A 14,359-nucleotide genomic window follows, 5' to 3' on the forward strand; every position below is an offset into this window, starting at 1 on the left:
CTCACAGTATATCTTTGCCATAAATAAAATACTTAATGTTTATTCTTATAATCACAGACTCCCATGGTGTGGAAATAGTATGGTTATTACCACATTCATCATAGCTCAGCAGCTTGGAGGAGATAGCTATAATTTTCTTTTTATAGTTTAGGCATGGGCCAAATGGAAAAACATGGACTAATTGTTTTGTATATAACTATAGCCCAAAATCAATTTGAAGAGTACAAGCACTGAATCATCTAAATGGACAAAAGCCTATTCTACTTTTAAATGTATTTAGCTTTCAAATCTAACATTACTGTAAGAAAATGGGCTATTTTATACTTTTTGTGCTGTCTTCTCAAAGCCTACTATTGAAAATGAAGAAATAATTGTCTTATTTATTAATTATGTCTGAGTGCTTTTTGAAAGCACTGTTAAAGAGTAGAAAGAGTCATTTCTATAAGGGCAGGAAGATGACAAAGGAGCCACAGCTGTAATTTTCTTGTGAATGTTTTTATGAGTTTCTTACTAATTTTTGTAATGCACAGTGTGCTTTTAGGTATTTACAAATATAAAAAGAATTTTCTAAAAGACTTTTTAAGGGGATGACAAATTAGACTTATAGTGTGATTTGTCTAAATGGCAGACTGACTTGCCCCTAGTATAAGCTGTTTTAAATTAATAAAAGGGGAAATTCCTTCTACTGACAGCTACGGCTGGTCTATCATTTTGATTAATATATCTGTTAGTTGAATTTCATGACCTGAAGTTAAGAGTTTAAAAAAATGCCGTGTAATTGTTTGGAAATTTTTTAGCATGTTCCAGTTATGTTACAAGAACTTTAATTCAGTGCACAAATACTGAGCCTCTGCTCTGTGCCACGTCTGTGTGTAGTAAAACGCTGAGGACATAGTTACAATTAGTCCTCTGCAGCAGGCATTGAAGGCGCAGTTTTAAGAGTGTCAGTAAAGCAGGGCCTGTGAAGCCTAGCATCATATCCTCTCCAGGTGCTAGCCAGTAGGTATTTGCTTTTCCCCCCACCTCTTCTTAGTGTCTCCTGTTACCACGTTGGCTATAAATACTCTAGACTGAGATCTTTTATGTGACTCCATAATGGGCACCTGAAATGGTCCTTGGTGCTATTTTTGGTTATCCTATTGGTGTCATAGCAGAAAACGTGACTGTCTTTTATACAGGCTGAGTTCTGAGAAATTACAGACGTGTATCATTGAGGAAAGCTAGGAACCAAGACATTCTGAAGGAAACCCCCCCAGAAAGGAATGAGTGCAGCACCTTCTGACTGGTCTGGTCCCACTGCAGAGGTGAGCACAGGGACTGGTGATTAAAAGCAAAGCAGCCCCTTTCTCATTTCATTTTCTGCATCTTAAAGCACTGCATCTTCATTAACTCCTCAGTCCTCAGCAGGGGAATACAGCCAGGACTTCTTGGAGACAAAAGGGATACATAAAATAATCAAGATGTTGTGTCCCCATATCACATGTATCGTCATGTGATGTGTTATCAATGAGTCTATGAAGGAAACTAACAGTACCTGTTACCTGCCCCTCCCTCAGTCTTGAAACAATTCCAAGACATCGCTGACAGAATAACTCTACGGCCAAGAGCTTTTCTCACCCATGCCAACTAAAAGAAAAATCTCTTAGCTACATTGCCACAGGCTCCCCTGACGTACACTAACGCATATCAATAAGCAGGCTGGTTATAAAACCTAACTGGAAAGTCCTGTAAGTTACAGTAAATGTAGATTAAAATAAGCAGCATATGTGGAAACAAGTTCAAAATCATACATTCTTCTCAGAAGTAATTCCCCACTGTAAAGTTAGAGCAAATCTAGATGAAAATAAGCACACATTTATTTTCAAAAGTAACTTCCTAATGTGAGTGAGTGTGTGGCTCTGAGGCCTAACACACCCTCATTTCTTTAGGTGCACAAAATGCACTTTTCCATCTTTTTCAAGAAGGGAGCTCATCCTTCTTCTAAGTCCAAATGTAGATTTCATGATTGATCACCTAAAGTGTTCAAATCCCACATTTGATTGCTAAACTGTGGGTTTTGAGCACAATGTATTCCTTTAGTTACTCCGAGGGGAATTCTGAGCCTGTGAGGTGAGTGGCAAGTCGTAACCTACCTTGTGGGGCTGCTTAGAGGATTGGTGGTAATTTTATTTTAAAATTAGAAAAAATTAAAAATAGAACAAGGGCCAGCAAGTACAATAGGTACGTCGGAGCTACAGGTATCCCCTGCTTTTCGAAAGTTCCCTTTACGCTAATTCACTTTTAGGAAAGACCTACAGGAGTACCTGTTTTTGCTGCACGAAAGAAATCCAGAAAGGATTTTTGCTTTTATGAAAAAAGGAGAAAAGCAAAAATAGCGTTCAGAGCCACTATAGAGGCAATATGAACCCTGAGCAGTGAAAGTGACACCACCAAGCTCCTTCCCCGAGAACTATACTCAGTATCTCGGCATCAAGCTGTCGTAGCTTTGAACTGTGTCTGTGAGCATCTGTGCTTTCATCTCGATTTATTTCATGCATCCGTAAGCAAGATGTGCCCTCAGGTAATTGCTTCTTCGCTTTATACCATTTCAGCTTACAAAAGGCTTCATAGGAATGCTCTACTTTCTACTTTCAGATAGTGGGGGAAACCTGTACTGTATTTATTATCACTCTCCTGGCTACTTCTCCTTTCCACTCTTTTCCCAAGGGCAACTGACTTATGTGGTCCTTAAAGCACTTTCTACCTTCAATAAGGATGGACAGGAATTTGTCAAGCACAGAGCCTTTATTTTTCATATCATTTCCAAAAAGGACATCGTTTAAGTCAGCAGAATTTCTGAGAAAGAAAGTGACAGCAAAGGCAACTGGCTCAAGTCCCTCTGTGTACACCGTGTACATTTCATGTCTGAGCACCTTGTGTGTCTGGCTTAAGTAAAGGTAAGGCAGTGTAAATTGTGCGAACAAGAAATCTGTTCTGTGATCAGGAATGGCTACTACATGCATCACGCAAAATGCACAACCTGAAACATTTCAATCTGCAGCTGAAGTTTCCTCAAGCAAAGATGCGCGTGAACAATGACAGAACACATACAGAGCAACTTGGGCTGAGAGAATGGATAACGCCTTGGGGCAGTGAGGTTAGCGCACTGATCAAGAGCCCCAAGCAGGAGGAGCCGTCCCAGTGGCAGAGCAGGCTAGGAGGGTGAGCAGCAGCCATCTCCAGCCACCTTCAGTTCCTTCCTGCCTTCACTCTAAGTTGAGCAGCTCCACGTCAAAGATGAGGGTGGCATTGGGAGGGATGACACCGGGGTGGCCCGTGGCTCCATATGCCACATCAGGGGTGCAGGTCAGCTTCGCCCTCTGCCCCAAGCTCATCTAGCAGGGATGGGGGCAGATGGGGAGAGGAGAAAGAGGACCCAGCTTGATTTAAAAGAAAAAAGTAAGGTAACTATGGCATTTTCCCAAACCATCCTCATGGTAACTCTGAAGATCTGAGATGAGTTTTCTACGTGGCACATTGAAGTGTTGCTAAGAGTTGTAACAAATGCAGATTGTGCCTCAGACTAACAGAGACTTGACTGCGGGAAAATAACTTCTAGAAAGTAGTCTCAAATTCATTCATCCAACAAACACTGCTGGTTATTCAATTAGTGTATGGCCCAACACTTCTATTTGTTCATAATTTTTCCTTCTTCTTCCAAAGAAGCCTAAAGAGGTGTATAAAGAGCACATGTACATGTACATGCTCAAGTAGGTGATAGAAGCAGTTCATTAGAGAGATTTAGAGATTAGAGACCACAGCAAGGAGCATCACATGACTTCATAGAGCAAAGAAGAAGAGTTTGAACCAGGGCTCATCACAGCAGTCCTCAAGAACTTCTCTGGGGCTTCCCTGGTGGCGCAGTGGTTGGGGGTCCGCCTGCCGATGCAGGGGACACGGGTTTGTGCCCTGGTCTGGGAGGATCCCACGTGCCGCGGAGCGGCTGGGCCCGTGAGCCATGGCCGCTGGGCCTGCGTGTCCGGAGCCTGTGCTCCGCGGCAGGAGAGGCCACAGCAGTGAGAGGCCCGCATACCGCAAAAAAAAAAAAAAAAAAGAACTTCTCTGGCATTAGTGGGATAACTGGTGAAATTTGAATAATCAATTTTAAAATTTTGAATAACCAACTCAAAAATTTGAATAGATTGGTTAATAGTATTGTATCAATGTTAATGTTCTGGTTTTCATCACTGTACTATGGTTATGTAAAACACTAACATTTGGGGAAGCTGGGTAAAGAGTATATGGGAACTCTACCTGCAATGTTTTTGCAAGTCTGAAATTGGGTGTTTTTTTTTAATTTTAAAAAACAAATCACCTTGGCCTCCCCCACCCCAGCTCTTCTGCTGCCTCAGTCCCAAACAGCTGGTAGCTCACAGGCTTGCTCAGAACTAGCTGGGGAGATGTGCTTGGGATGAGAACCCCCAGCGACAAAGGAGTCATGCTGGCAACTAAAAGGGTGGGGCCACAAAGCCAGGACTGAAACTAGGTGGCATCGCCATGCCCTGACAGTGGAGTCAAAGCAGTAGTGGGTCTGTGATAGGGTGAGGGTGGAGGGCAGAGTGCTGAGCCCAGACCCCCAGCTCCTCAAATCCCCCTTAACAAGGATCCTCATCCTACCTGGGCTGCGCCCTCTTCAAAACCCTTGATGACTTCCTGTTTGCCAATTCTGAACTTGAAAGGTTTGTTTCTGTCTCTGGATGAATCGAATTTCTTCCCATTTTGAAGCATTCCTGTGAAAGCAAGGATAGGGTGGAAAATAACTGTGGTCATGAGCTAACTCCCAGTTCAGGTTCAACATGTCTAAAATGGAATTCCTATTCTGTACAAACCTTCTGTCTTTCAGTCCTCCCCATCCATCCTGTTGGCCAAGCAAGAAACCTGGATACTTCCACATACAGCATATCACCAAGTCCTACATATCTTTGGAGTCCAGCTATTTTCTCCATTTCTATTACCACCACCCTGTGTGCTCATCAAGCCACCATGATATCTCACCTGTGTACAGGAACCAACTCTAACTGGTCTTTTTGCTCTATTCTTACTCCTCCATTCCATTCTCCGTACTGTACCCAGAATGATTTTTTTTTTTAAACACATACCTGATCCTATTACTCCCTTGCTTAAAATACTTCAGTAACTCCCCAGAGGCAGAATCCAAATGCCTACATTGTATGCAGGCACTTTAAGATCTAGCTACTGTCTGCCTGATAACCTTCTCTCTGCCCTCCCCTTCCTTCCCTTCCCTGCCCTATTCAGGTCATACCTTTCTCAAGTACTTCTGCACATTGCAACTTTTATCATGGAGCTGCCTCAACCTGAAGGTCTGTTTTCCCAGGCATTTCATCCTCAGGTTGAGTCCACACCTGGTCTGCGCAAGGGTCCCCCAACATGCAAAACCCAAAGGTCATATCATCCTTTACTATAGTGAACTGTAACTGTAAAGTGACCCAGACAGGGACCTCCCTGGTGGTCCAATGGTCAAGAATCCACCTTCCAATGCAGGGGACATGGGTTCGATCCCTGGCTGGGGAACTAAGATCCCACATGCCGCGGGGCAACTAAGCCCATGCACCACAACAAGAGACCCCGTGTGCCACAACTAGAGAGCCCATGAGCTGCAACTACTGAGCCCGCGCGCTCTAGAGCCTGTGTGCACCACAACTAGAGAGAAGCCTGCGCGCCACAATGAAAGATCCCGCATGCCGCGACTGAGACCCGACACAACCAAAAATAAATAAGTAAATAAAATTAAAAAAAAAAGTGACCCAGCCCGTCAGTGGTGGCCTCCAGACCTCATACAAAAGAGATATGTGAACCCAGAACACCCCAAGTGTTGTCTTAGCAGTTTGGCGTACCCCTCAGCCTCCAGCTGCAAATACCTTGTCATCCCTGATGTACATGTGTTGTCTCAATCCAGCTGCCTAAGATCCAAGAGCTGCTTTTCTATTTTCTGTTCTTACTGGTGTCTCTAGTTCAAAGATCAGACATTCTGTAAGTGATGCTATTCCATGACTTCTTGTGGCCCCTGGACCACAACAGAAGGCAATTTGGGACCAGAGAAAGGCCTAGCCTGTAAGTTCAGAGACTGGATTCTGACTTCACTCTGACACTAACTCATTGTGTGAAGTGAGGCAAATTACTTCCTCTCATGGCCTCAGATTTGCCATGTTTAACATGAAAGGTCTGGGCCTGCTCAGTATCTGAGCATCTGTGATTCCATTTCCTAATTTCTACAACATAAATGTATAAAAGAGACATTCTTATTTACCTATTTTCTGGGCAGAATAAATTGTGCTCTTGCCCTGGGTACTAAATCAGGCAAAGAAGAAAACCCTATCGCTACACAGAGATGCACACAGATGGATCCTTCTGTATCAAATATAGGAGATCAAATACAAACTCATGCATACACACAGGTTGCTAAGATATTCAGAGATGCGCATGCATGCTCACATGCATATATGCATAGACCCTCAGAAGAAAACCCCGATGGCCAGATGCTAGGAAAATATTTAGATACACAGATATAACACATTCACACAGACACATACTTGTACAATACACATATGGATATGTGCACACACACATTCACACACTCCATTTAAAGACTGATTTGCTCACTCCCCAATTTCTTCAGGTTTCATATGACTTAATCCACTTCAGACGATATACTGTTATCTACTGCTGCAGATTCATCCAAAACCATGCAGTCCAGAAACAGACCCACAGATACATGGTGACCTGATTTGACAAAGGTGCTACTGAATGCAATGGATAAAGGATGATTTTTTTTATTAATGTTGCTGGATTGACGGTATATGCATATGGGGGAAAATGAAACATCAAAGTGAACCCCTATTTCACCCACACATAAAAATCAATTCCAGATGAATCACAGACCTAAATATGAAAGATAAAATAATAAAGCTTCTATTAAAAAAAAATAGAAGAACATCTTCATGACCTAGGGATAGACAAAGATTTCTGAACTGTACTAACTATAAAAGAAAAGACTGATGATATGTAGGACTTCGTTAAAATTAAGAATTCTGTTCAAAAGATGCCAATAAAGGAGTAAAAAGGCAAGCCATAGCATGGGAGATGTCTGGAGTAGGTGTAACCAACAAAGGACTCATATCTAGGATACAGATGAACTCCTACGAATCAATAAGAAAAAGAGAGACCACCACATTTTTTTTTAAGTGGACAAAATTTGGGCAAACTAACAAGGATATCCAAATGGTCAGGAAGCACGTGAAAAGGTACTCAGCTTCATTAATCATCAGGGCTGTGCAAGTCAAAACCACCAGGACAGGCCAAAAATAAAACAAAAACCTGACAACACCAAGTGTTGATGAGGATGTAGAACTGGAATGCTCAGACGTTGCTGCTATCAGTGGGAACTAGCACAACTACTTTGGAAAGCTGTTTGGCAGGATCTGCTACATCTGAGCATAGGTATAACCCTGTGCCCCGGCAATTCCGCTCCTGCATATATATAGGCGACCAGAATGCCTACACGTGTGCACCAAAAAAAATCACCATTCATAATAGCTAAAAACGAACAACAATCTCAATGTTCATCTACTGTAGAAACGATAAATTGCAGTATATTCATACAATGACCTGTACAGGAGTAAAAAAGAGCAAACTACTCTGGATAAATCTCACAGACATCAAAAGTGAAAAAAGTGACATAATGAGTGAAATAAGCTAAACACAAGAGAGTACATACTCTACAATTCCATTTATATGGAGTTCAAAAACAGGTGAAATCAATCCACAGGGACAAAAAGGTAGAATGCTGTTTACCTCTAGGGAGGTGTAATGACTGTGACGAGGCAAGAGGGGGAGTCCTGGGGGTGCTGGAAATGTCTGTTGATCTGGGGGGGGTGGTTACATAAGTGGGATCACTTTAGAAAAAGTTCATCGAGCTGTACATCTTAGAGTTATATTCTCTACTGTATTTATATATAATAAAAAAGTTTACCAAAAAGTCCCATACAGTCTCCTGCTGGGTTTGATGAGACAGTCCCTCCCCAGACCAGAGCCACTCGTGGCTGATGTTAGTATTTAATGCACATTGCCTCCTGTCTGTATGTATTGTGAAAGGTCTTTGCAAAAGGATGTTGTGGTTTGAGTAACTTGACAAGGACTGGTCTGTCTGCAACATGTAGAACAGATAAATCAATTACACAGGTCAGAGGCCTCAGAAGACTCATGGTAATTAGGCCACATCACCAGGAGATAAAACACAGCTCCAGCCCACTGACGTCAGCGACCGGCAACACAGCTGTTGAGAAATACCCACACTGTCTGCCTAGAATCAACCTGGCACTTCACACTGGCCCAGAGGACTGCTAAAAATGGTCCCATCTGACTATGTCCTAGGAGTTAAACTGGCCTTGCTGTCTGCTAAGTGGCTGTCACCAAGTTTGCCACGTTGGGAAGCAGGTCACAAGGCAGAGCACACAACCCCCGGAACAAACATCTGCTTGTAACCTTCCCGCCAGCGGTCCTCAGGATCTCAGCCCACCTGGCCTTCCAGTGCAGATCATCCAAGAGGGCTCAGCAGAGGCGGGGCCTGCTCTGGCCGCACAGCACCCTGACACAGCCACTGCCACCCGCGCCTCACACTGCGTCAGAGCCTCCAGTTGACTTCCTGCCCTCCCCCACCACCCCCAGCCCAATGAAGGTAGGGATCCTCTTGTTTCACTTTTGTGCCCCTACTGCTCAGCACAGCATCTCACACACAGTAGGTGATCAATAACAGTAGGCTGAATTGAATAGTCTGTTTCTGAAAAAAGAAAGGGAATTCTCAGGAAGCTGACCTCCTCTGCTCTAATAACACTGTAGGGTGAAAAGGGAGTCTGCAGGGAGGGTCAGGGCTCTCAGAGCTATAAGAGGAATTTCCAAGTATCGGACAGCACCAGGAGGGCCAGGGCTCCACCCTGCCTGCAACAGACAGAAGGGGAATGGAGGTGGTATATGAGGGCAGGGGTGGGCTTCCCTGGTGGCACAGTGGTTGAGAGTCCGCCTGCCGATGCAGGGGACACGGGTTCATGCCCCGGTCCGGGAAGATCCCACGTGCCGTGGAGCGGCTGGGCCCGTGAGCCATGGCCGCTGAGCCTGCGCGTCCGGAGCCTGTGCTCCACAACGGGAGAGGCCACAACAGTGAGAGGCCCGCGTACCGCAAAAAAAAAAAAAAAAAAAAAAAAAATGAGGGCAGGGGTTAACCTTGCAAGCCCCTTTTCTCATTCCCTCAAGGTTGGCTGGGAGGAGTTGGGGATAGCTGGTCAGAGGGACAAGACTTGGCTGCCTTGGGCTCTGGGCCTGGTCTGGAGGAGCTGATACCTCTGGAGAGGAGTATCAGAGGAGAGACATGCCTGGGGAGCGGCAGGTCTGGATGAGGGCTCAGGGAGTGAAGCCTACCTGTGTAGTGCACCACACACGTCTGGCCCTTCTTGGGGAATGTCCTTCCTGCAAGGAGACATGAGGAGAGATGAATAAACAGCGCATTGTAGAAAGTCGCCTGGGACATTTCAGGTGTGACTGTGACCAAGAGCTCTGGCCCACATTCCCCTCCATACCATGGAGATGCCCATGGTTCCAGTTCTGGCTCTGTGCTTAGTACGAGCCAGATTAGTCACTTTACTTCTCTGGACTTGATTTGAACTTTATTTCCTTGGGTTCCACAACTCCACTGTCTCCTGGTCCTTTTCCTTTCTTTGATTGCTCATTTTACTTTCCTTCGTCCATTCCACGAACCTTTCTGACAGCCTCCTCTCTGCCAGGCCTGGACTAGATTCCAGAGACACAGAGCAATCTGTGAACTCACAATGAGGTTAGGGAAACAGACACATAAATAATAGATTATAATGCAGGGTGATGACTGTGCACAAGGATGAATAAACACAATCATTCACACATATTTACGGAATACCTGCTGTGTTCAAGGCCTGGGCCTGATCTCGGGATACACCAGTGAATTATACAGACAAGATCCCTACTCTTTTGGAGTTTACATTCCAATGGAGGGAGACAAACAATACTCAGATAAACAAGACAATATAGATTGTGATAAGTTCTCTAAAGAAAATAAACACAATGATAAATTACAGAGAGATACGGTGGGACAGACCATTTTAGAATGGGTGGTCCAGGACAGGCTTTCAGAGAAGATGATGTTTCAGCTGAGACTTGAAGGATGAGCAATGCGCTGGGAAAAGCACTGCAGGAAGAGGGAGCAGCAGGCGCACAAACTGTGAGGCAGAAAAGGATCGGTGCATTTACAAAACAGTAAGGAGCCTAGATGACTGGAAAGAAGGGAAGGAGGTGGAGACAAGTGGGAAAGAGCCAGATCATACAGGGCCTTGCAGAGCTGGATTTAATTCTAAGTGCAGCAGGAAGGCACTGGAGGTTGTAAGCAAGAGAATGACATAATCTGAATTAAGATTTTATAAGATCATTCTGCCTGTGTGTGTAGGATGGACAGTTAGGCGCCTGTTGCAATAATCCAGACAGAAAATCAATGATGGCTTGAATTAAAGTGGTTGGCAGCAGAGAAGAGAGTAAAATAGATTGGAAACATACTTTGGAATTGGAGCTGACAGGGCATGCTAATGGCATGGAGATGGGGTCCAGGATGAGAGAGAAGGAGAAAACAACCACGATGCTTGGGTTTTAGGTTTGAGCGACTAGAAGGATGGAGGAGCTGATTCCTGAGATGGGGAAGACTGATGAGGAACAGATTTGTGCAGGTGGCAATCTTAAGATGCCTCTTAGACATGTGAATTTGTACTACAAGTAGACAGATGGAGAGTCTGCACTGGAGGTATAAATTTGAGTGGGATTTAAAGCCTTGTGAGGGCTAACAGCTGAGCCAACATTTAGATGGGGGCCCTTGGGAGGGAGCACCTGACTGACTGAGCAGCAGGGAAAGTATCAGAGAGGAGATAATGGTTAAACTGGGTCTTAAAAGATGAGTAGTTTACCAAGGAAGTTAAGGGAGATAATTTGGGAAGAGTGAACCACATGTTCAAAGGCTTCAAATCGAGCAGTGGTGGGAGCCCGTCTGGTTCCCTGCTGTGTAATCCTAGGGTCTAGCACACAGTATATGCTCAATAAATATTTGCAGAATGACTGGTATATTTAACAACTGGCAGACAGCTCGATAAAGCCGGAGGAAAAGTTGGTGGGGGGGGGCTAGGTACTGGTAGTAAGAGATGAGGCTCTAGTGTGGAAGGTAACAGGAGGCTGTATCACTGTCTGCCTGGAGAAAAAGTAAGATTAATTAAAACGTTTTATGCCCAGGGAGGGGCATGGTCAAATATGCATTTTAAAGAGTGCTCAGACTGTGGTGGGGAAAATGGTGGGGGTGGGGTGGGAGGCCAGATGGAAGGCCAGGAGGTGTGAATGGAGGTGGGGAGACCAGTTTAGAGACTGTGCCGAAATCCAGGTGAGAGATGATGGTGGCCTGAACTAGGGCAGGGGCTGAGGAGATGGAGCCTTAGAGATTATTCAGCAGAAGAACTTGGCAGGATTTGGTGTGGGCTCCACCAAGGCAGGCATCCCCAGCACTGCAGCGTAGTCATTGAAATATTAATTGGTACATTGCCCCCTCTGGGTTATAGCATGGTAGCTGGCCCTTCTGTGTTTTCTTGACTCAGGGGTTTAGAATGAGCTAAAAGCAGAAGGCCAAAGTTCCTCCAGGCTTTCCCTAAAAATCTGATCCCCCTTCAAGAGAAAATGCCCCTTGTCTAGTCAGGGAGGGAGGATAAGTAGAGAAAACTCTAAAGGCTTCTTTGAACCAGGGAAAGGAGAAGAGGCCTGGAGGCCACTGGCAGAACTCTATGGCAGTGCCCCGGTGGGTAAAAAGGCCTCAGGGAGATGCTTCCTGGGACGCAGCACCATGGTTCCCAGCATGGAAAAAGAAGCCTGCAGCCCATGGGTGATCCAAGGTTGTGGCTGGGACTTCTAGGGACCACTGCTTTTCAATAAGGAGGGTGGCCAAGAACCAAGAGACCCTCCAATTTCCTGGGGGTGGGGGAGTGTCAATAATGTCTGACATGCAGTTTGCCTGTCAAATCCTGCAGAAATGAGGGCTCCAGTCTGAATTAAGGTTGGTTTAAGAACTAAAGAAATAGCTACTCCTGGCACATCCAAACTCAATTACAGAAGGGTGATGCCTGTAATGTCTGGCTTGGGAAAGTGACTGGTGCCAATCCTGAGGCAGGAAACAAGGGAACACAGAGGAGTGCTAGGGAGTGGGGAAGACCAGGAGCATGAGTTCTGTTCTGGACTTGCTGACTTTGAGGGATCCGTGGGATGTCCAGATAGAGGCTGAGCAGCAGCTGGATAAATGGACCACCTGGAACTCAGATTGGAGGCCTGGGCTGGAGGCTTAAGTTTGGAGACCATCGGTTTGCAGCCCATAATGAAAGCCATGGGAGTGGACAGGATGGCCGGAGAGGCTGAGTGGGACAGGGAGGATAAAGCAAGATGCAGAGGCAGTGGAAGAAGCGCTCCATCATTCCCAGACTGGCTCGGTCCCTACAGCGTCTCAACGCCCAGATCGCAGGGGGCCGCCCAACCAGAGGCCGGGAGGCGGGCGCATTAGAAGGGGGCTGCCCCGAGCAGAAGAGACCCCAAAGCATGTCCTTTCCCCTGTTTTCAGACCTCACCCAGCAGGGCAGGGAAAGCGGAGCTAAAAAACGGCCCTAGGAAATCAGGAGTAGCGGATAATCGAGCGGTTCTAGCCGCGGGCAGCGGCAGCCCGAGGCCCCCGGGGTGGTGGCGGGCCGCAGACCCCAGCCTCCCAGCCGCCGCCTTCGTTCCTCTAGGTGAGCAGGCGCGTAAGGGGATGGCGGAGGGTGTGCTAGACATCCAACAGTCCCATCTAGGGTCTTCTCCCGCCTCCCCTATCCTAGGCCAGCTCTCCCTGTTCAGCACCCTCCAAGCCACCTCGGAATCGGACCCCCGCCCGCCGGGCTCCGCCCCGAGACCCCTCCTCCTCCCCCGGCTCCGCCACCCGGTACCGTCTCCCGGGGAGATGGTCTCGATCTCCACGCCCATCGCGGTCCCACTGGCCCCGCCTCCGAGGGTCCCCGCTGTTTCCCCGACCCCGGCTCGGCTCCGGCCCTGGCCCACTGGCGCTCCGGCTTGCCACCCCGCCGCCACTGCAGAGTCGGAGGAGGTGCGGCTGGAGTCGGGACCTGCGCGGGGAGGGGCCACCGGCAAGGGGGCGGCGGGGCGGAGCGGCGCGGAAAGGTGGGGTCGACCGGGGCGGGGCTCGGGGGAAGGGACCCTGACGCGGCTGCTCGGGAGCTTGACCAGGCTATTGCAGGAGGCATGCAGACACTCGTGCATCCACCCACCCATCTATCAATCCATTCATCCATCCATCCGTTCAACACATATTTATCTAGCACCTACTCTGTGTTAAGCTGGGGTGAGGGGGCCGGTCAACTCGGTCTCACAGACTAGGGGGAGAAGGCCGGCAACTAAACCAACACTTTTATTAACTGAGTTCACTGCCATAGCGTTCAAAGCGTCATGGAAGCACCAGAGAGGTACCCACCCCAGCTAGGCTGTCCGAATATGCAGGGGCAAGCTGAGGGGTGGGGGCGGGGGGTGGAGGAGAAGCCAGTAATTACTGACTCTCCCCCCCACCCCACCCCAAATCACTGTTCTCCATCCTGCGTAGTTCTGACGTACGCACAGGTGGACTCCCACGTTTCAAGGCAGAGAACTGTGCCCTGGGGATACCGGCTGAATTAAGACAGAATTGCTGTCCTAGAGGAACTGAATCTGCGATGGGCAGGGACACAAACTGTTACGGCGTGGAGAGATTTAAGCTGTGGGATAAATGAATGAATGAATGAGTTCTACCAGACCCTTCACCTCCACCCAAAGGAGACATAAGAATCTGGAAAGGTATTTTTTTGGAGAAGGTAACATTTCTTTGAAAAATGAATGGGACTTTCTCTCTCTTTTTCTCATTCTTCATGCATTGTTGCAAAAATTGATATGAAGCTATGATTCTTCCAGCTATGGTGCTGGAAGATAGGCATGGGGAGAAAAGCCTGAGCAAAGAAGAGTGGGCCCTAGAGGTGTTCTTCTCCTTCTCTCCCAGATGGTCGGGGCAGAAACTTCAGGTTATCAGCATCGCCGAAGGAGGGTTGGCTGTGTGTTCAAGAAACATGATGCTCAACTGTACTGTGAGGGTCAGGATCTGAAATTCCCCATGCGCGGCCCCAAGGCGTGGCCCAGAGTCTCCCAGGGGTATAGCCGGTCTTAAGCCTAGTGACGCACTAGCTTC

General features: G+C 46.9%; 1 protein-coding gene across 3 annotated transcripts; it reads right to left on the reverse strand.

Moving 5' to 3' along the window:
- Positions 1-3,245: 3,245 nt before the first annotated feature.
- Positions 3,246-13,113, reverse strand: FKBP1B (FKBP prolyl isomerase 1B; the record flags this gene model as incomplete). 3 transcript variants are annotated; one of them, XM_079721289.1, is made up of 4 exons in its annotated part: positions 3,246-3,374; positions 4,657-4,769; positions 9,472-9,519; positions 13,077-13,113. In XM_079721289.1, the coding sequence occupies 4 exons, from the start codon at positions 13,111-13,113 to the stop codon at positions 3,246-3,248; spliced, it is 327 nt and encodes a 108-aa protein (XP_079577415.1). The 3 variants fall into 3 exon arrangements, with proteins under 3 accessions (XP_079577415.1, XP_079577416.1, XP_079577417.1); XM_079721290.1 differs by lacking the exon at positions 3,246-3,374 and adding an exon at positions 3,375-3,419; XM_079721291.1 differs by lacking the exons at positions 3,246-3,374; positions 9,472-9,519 and adding an exon at positions 3,375-3,419.
- Between the last annotated feature and the right edge of the window lie 1,246 nt (positions 13,114-14,359).

Source organism: Hyperoodon ampullatus (assembly GCF_949752795.1).
Source record: "Hyperoodon ampullatus genome assembly, chromosome: 15".
Taxonomy (NCBI): Eukaryota; Metazoa; Chordata; class Mammalia; order Artiodactyla; family Ziphiidae; genus Hyperoodon; species Hyperoodon ampullatus.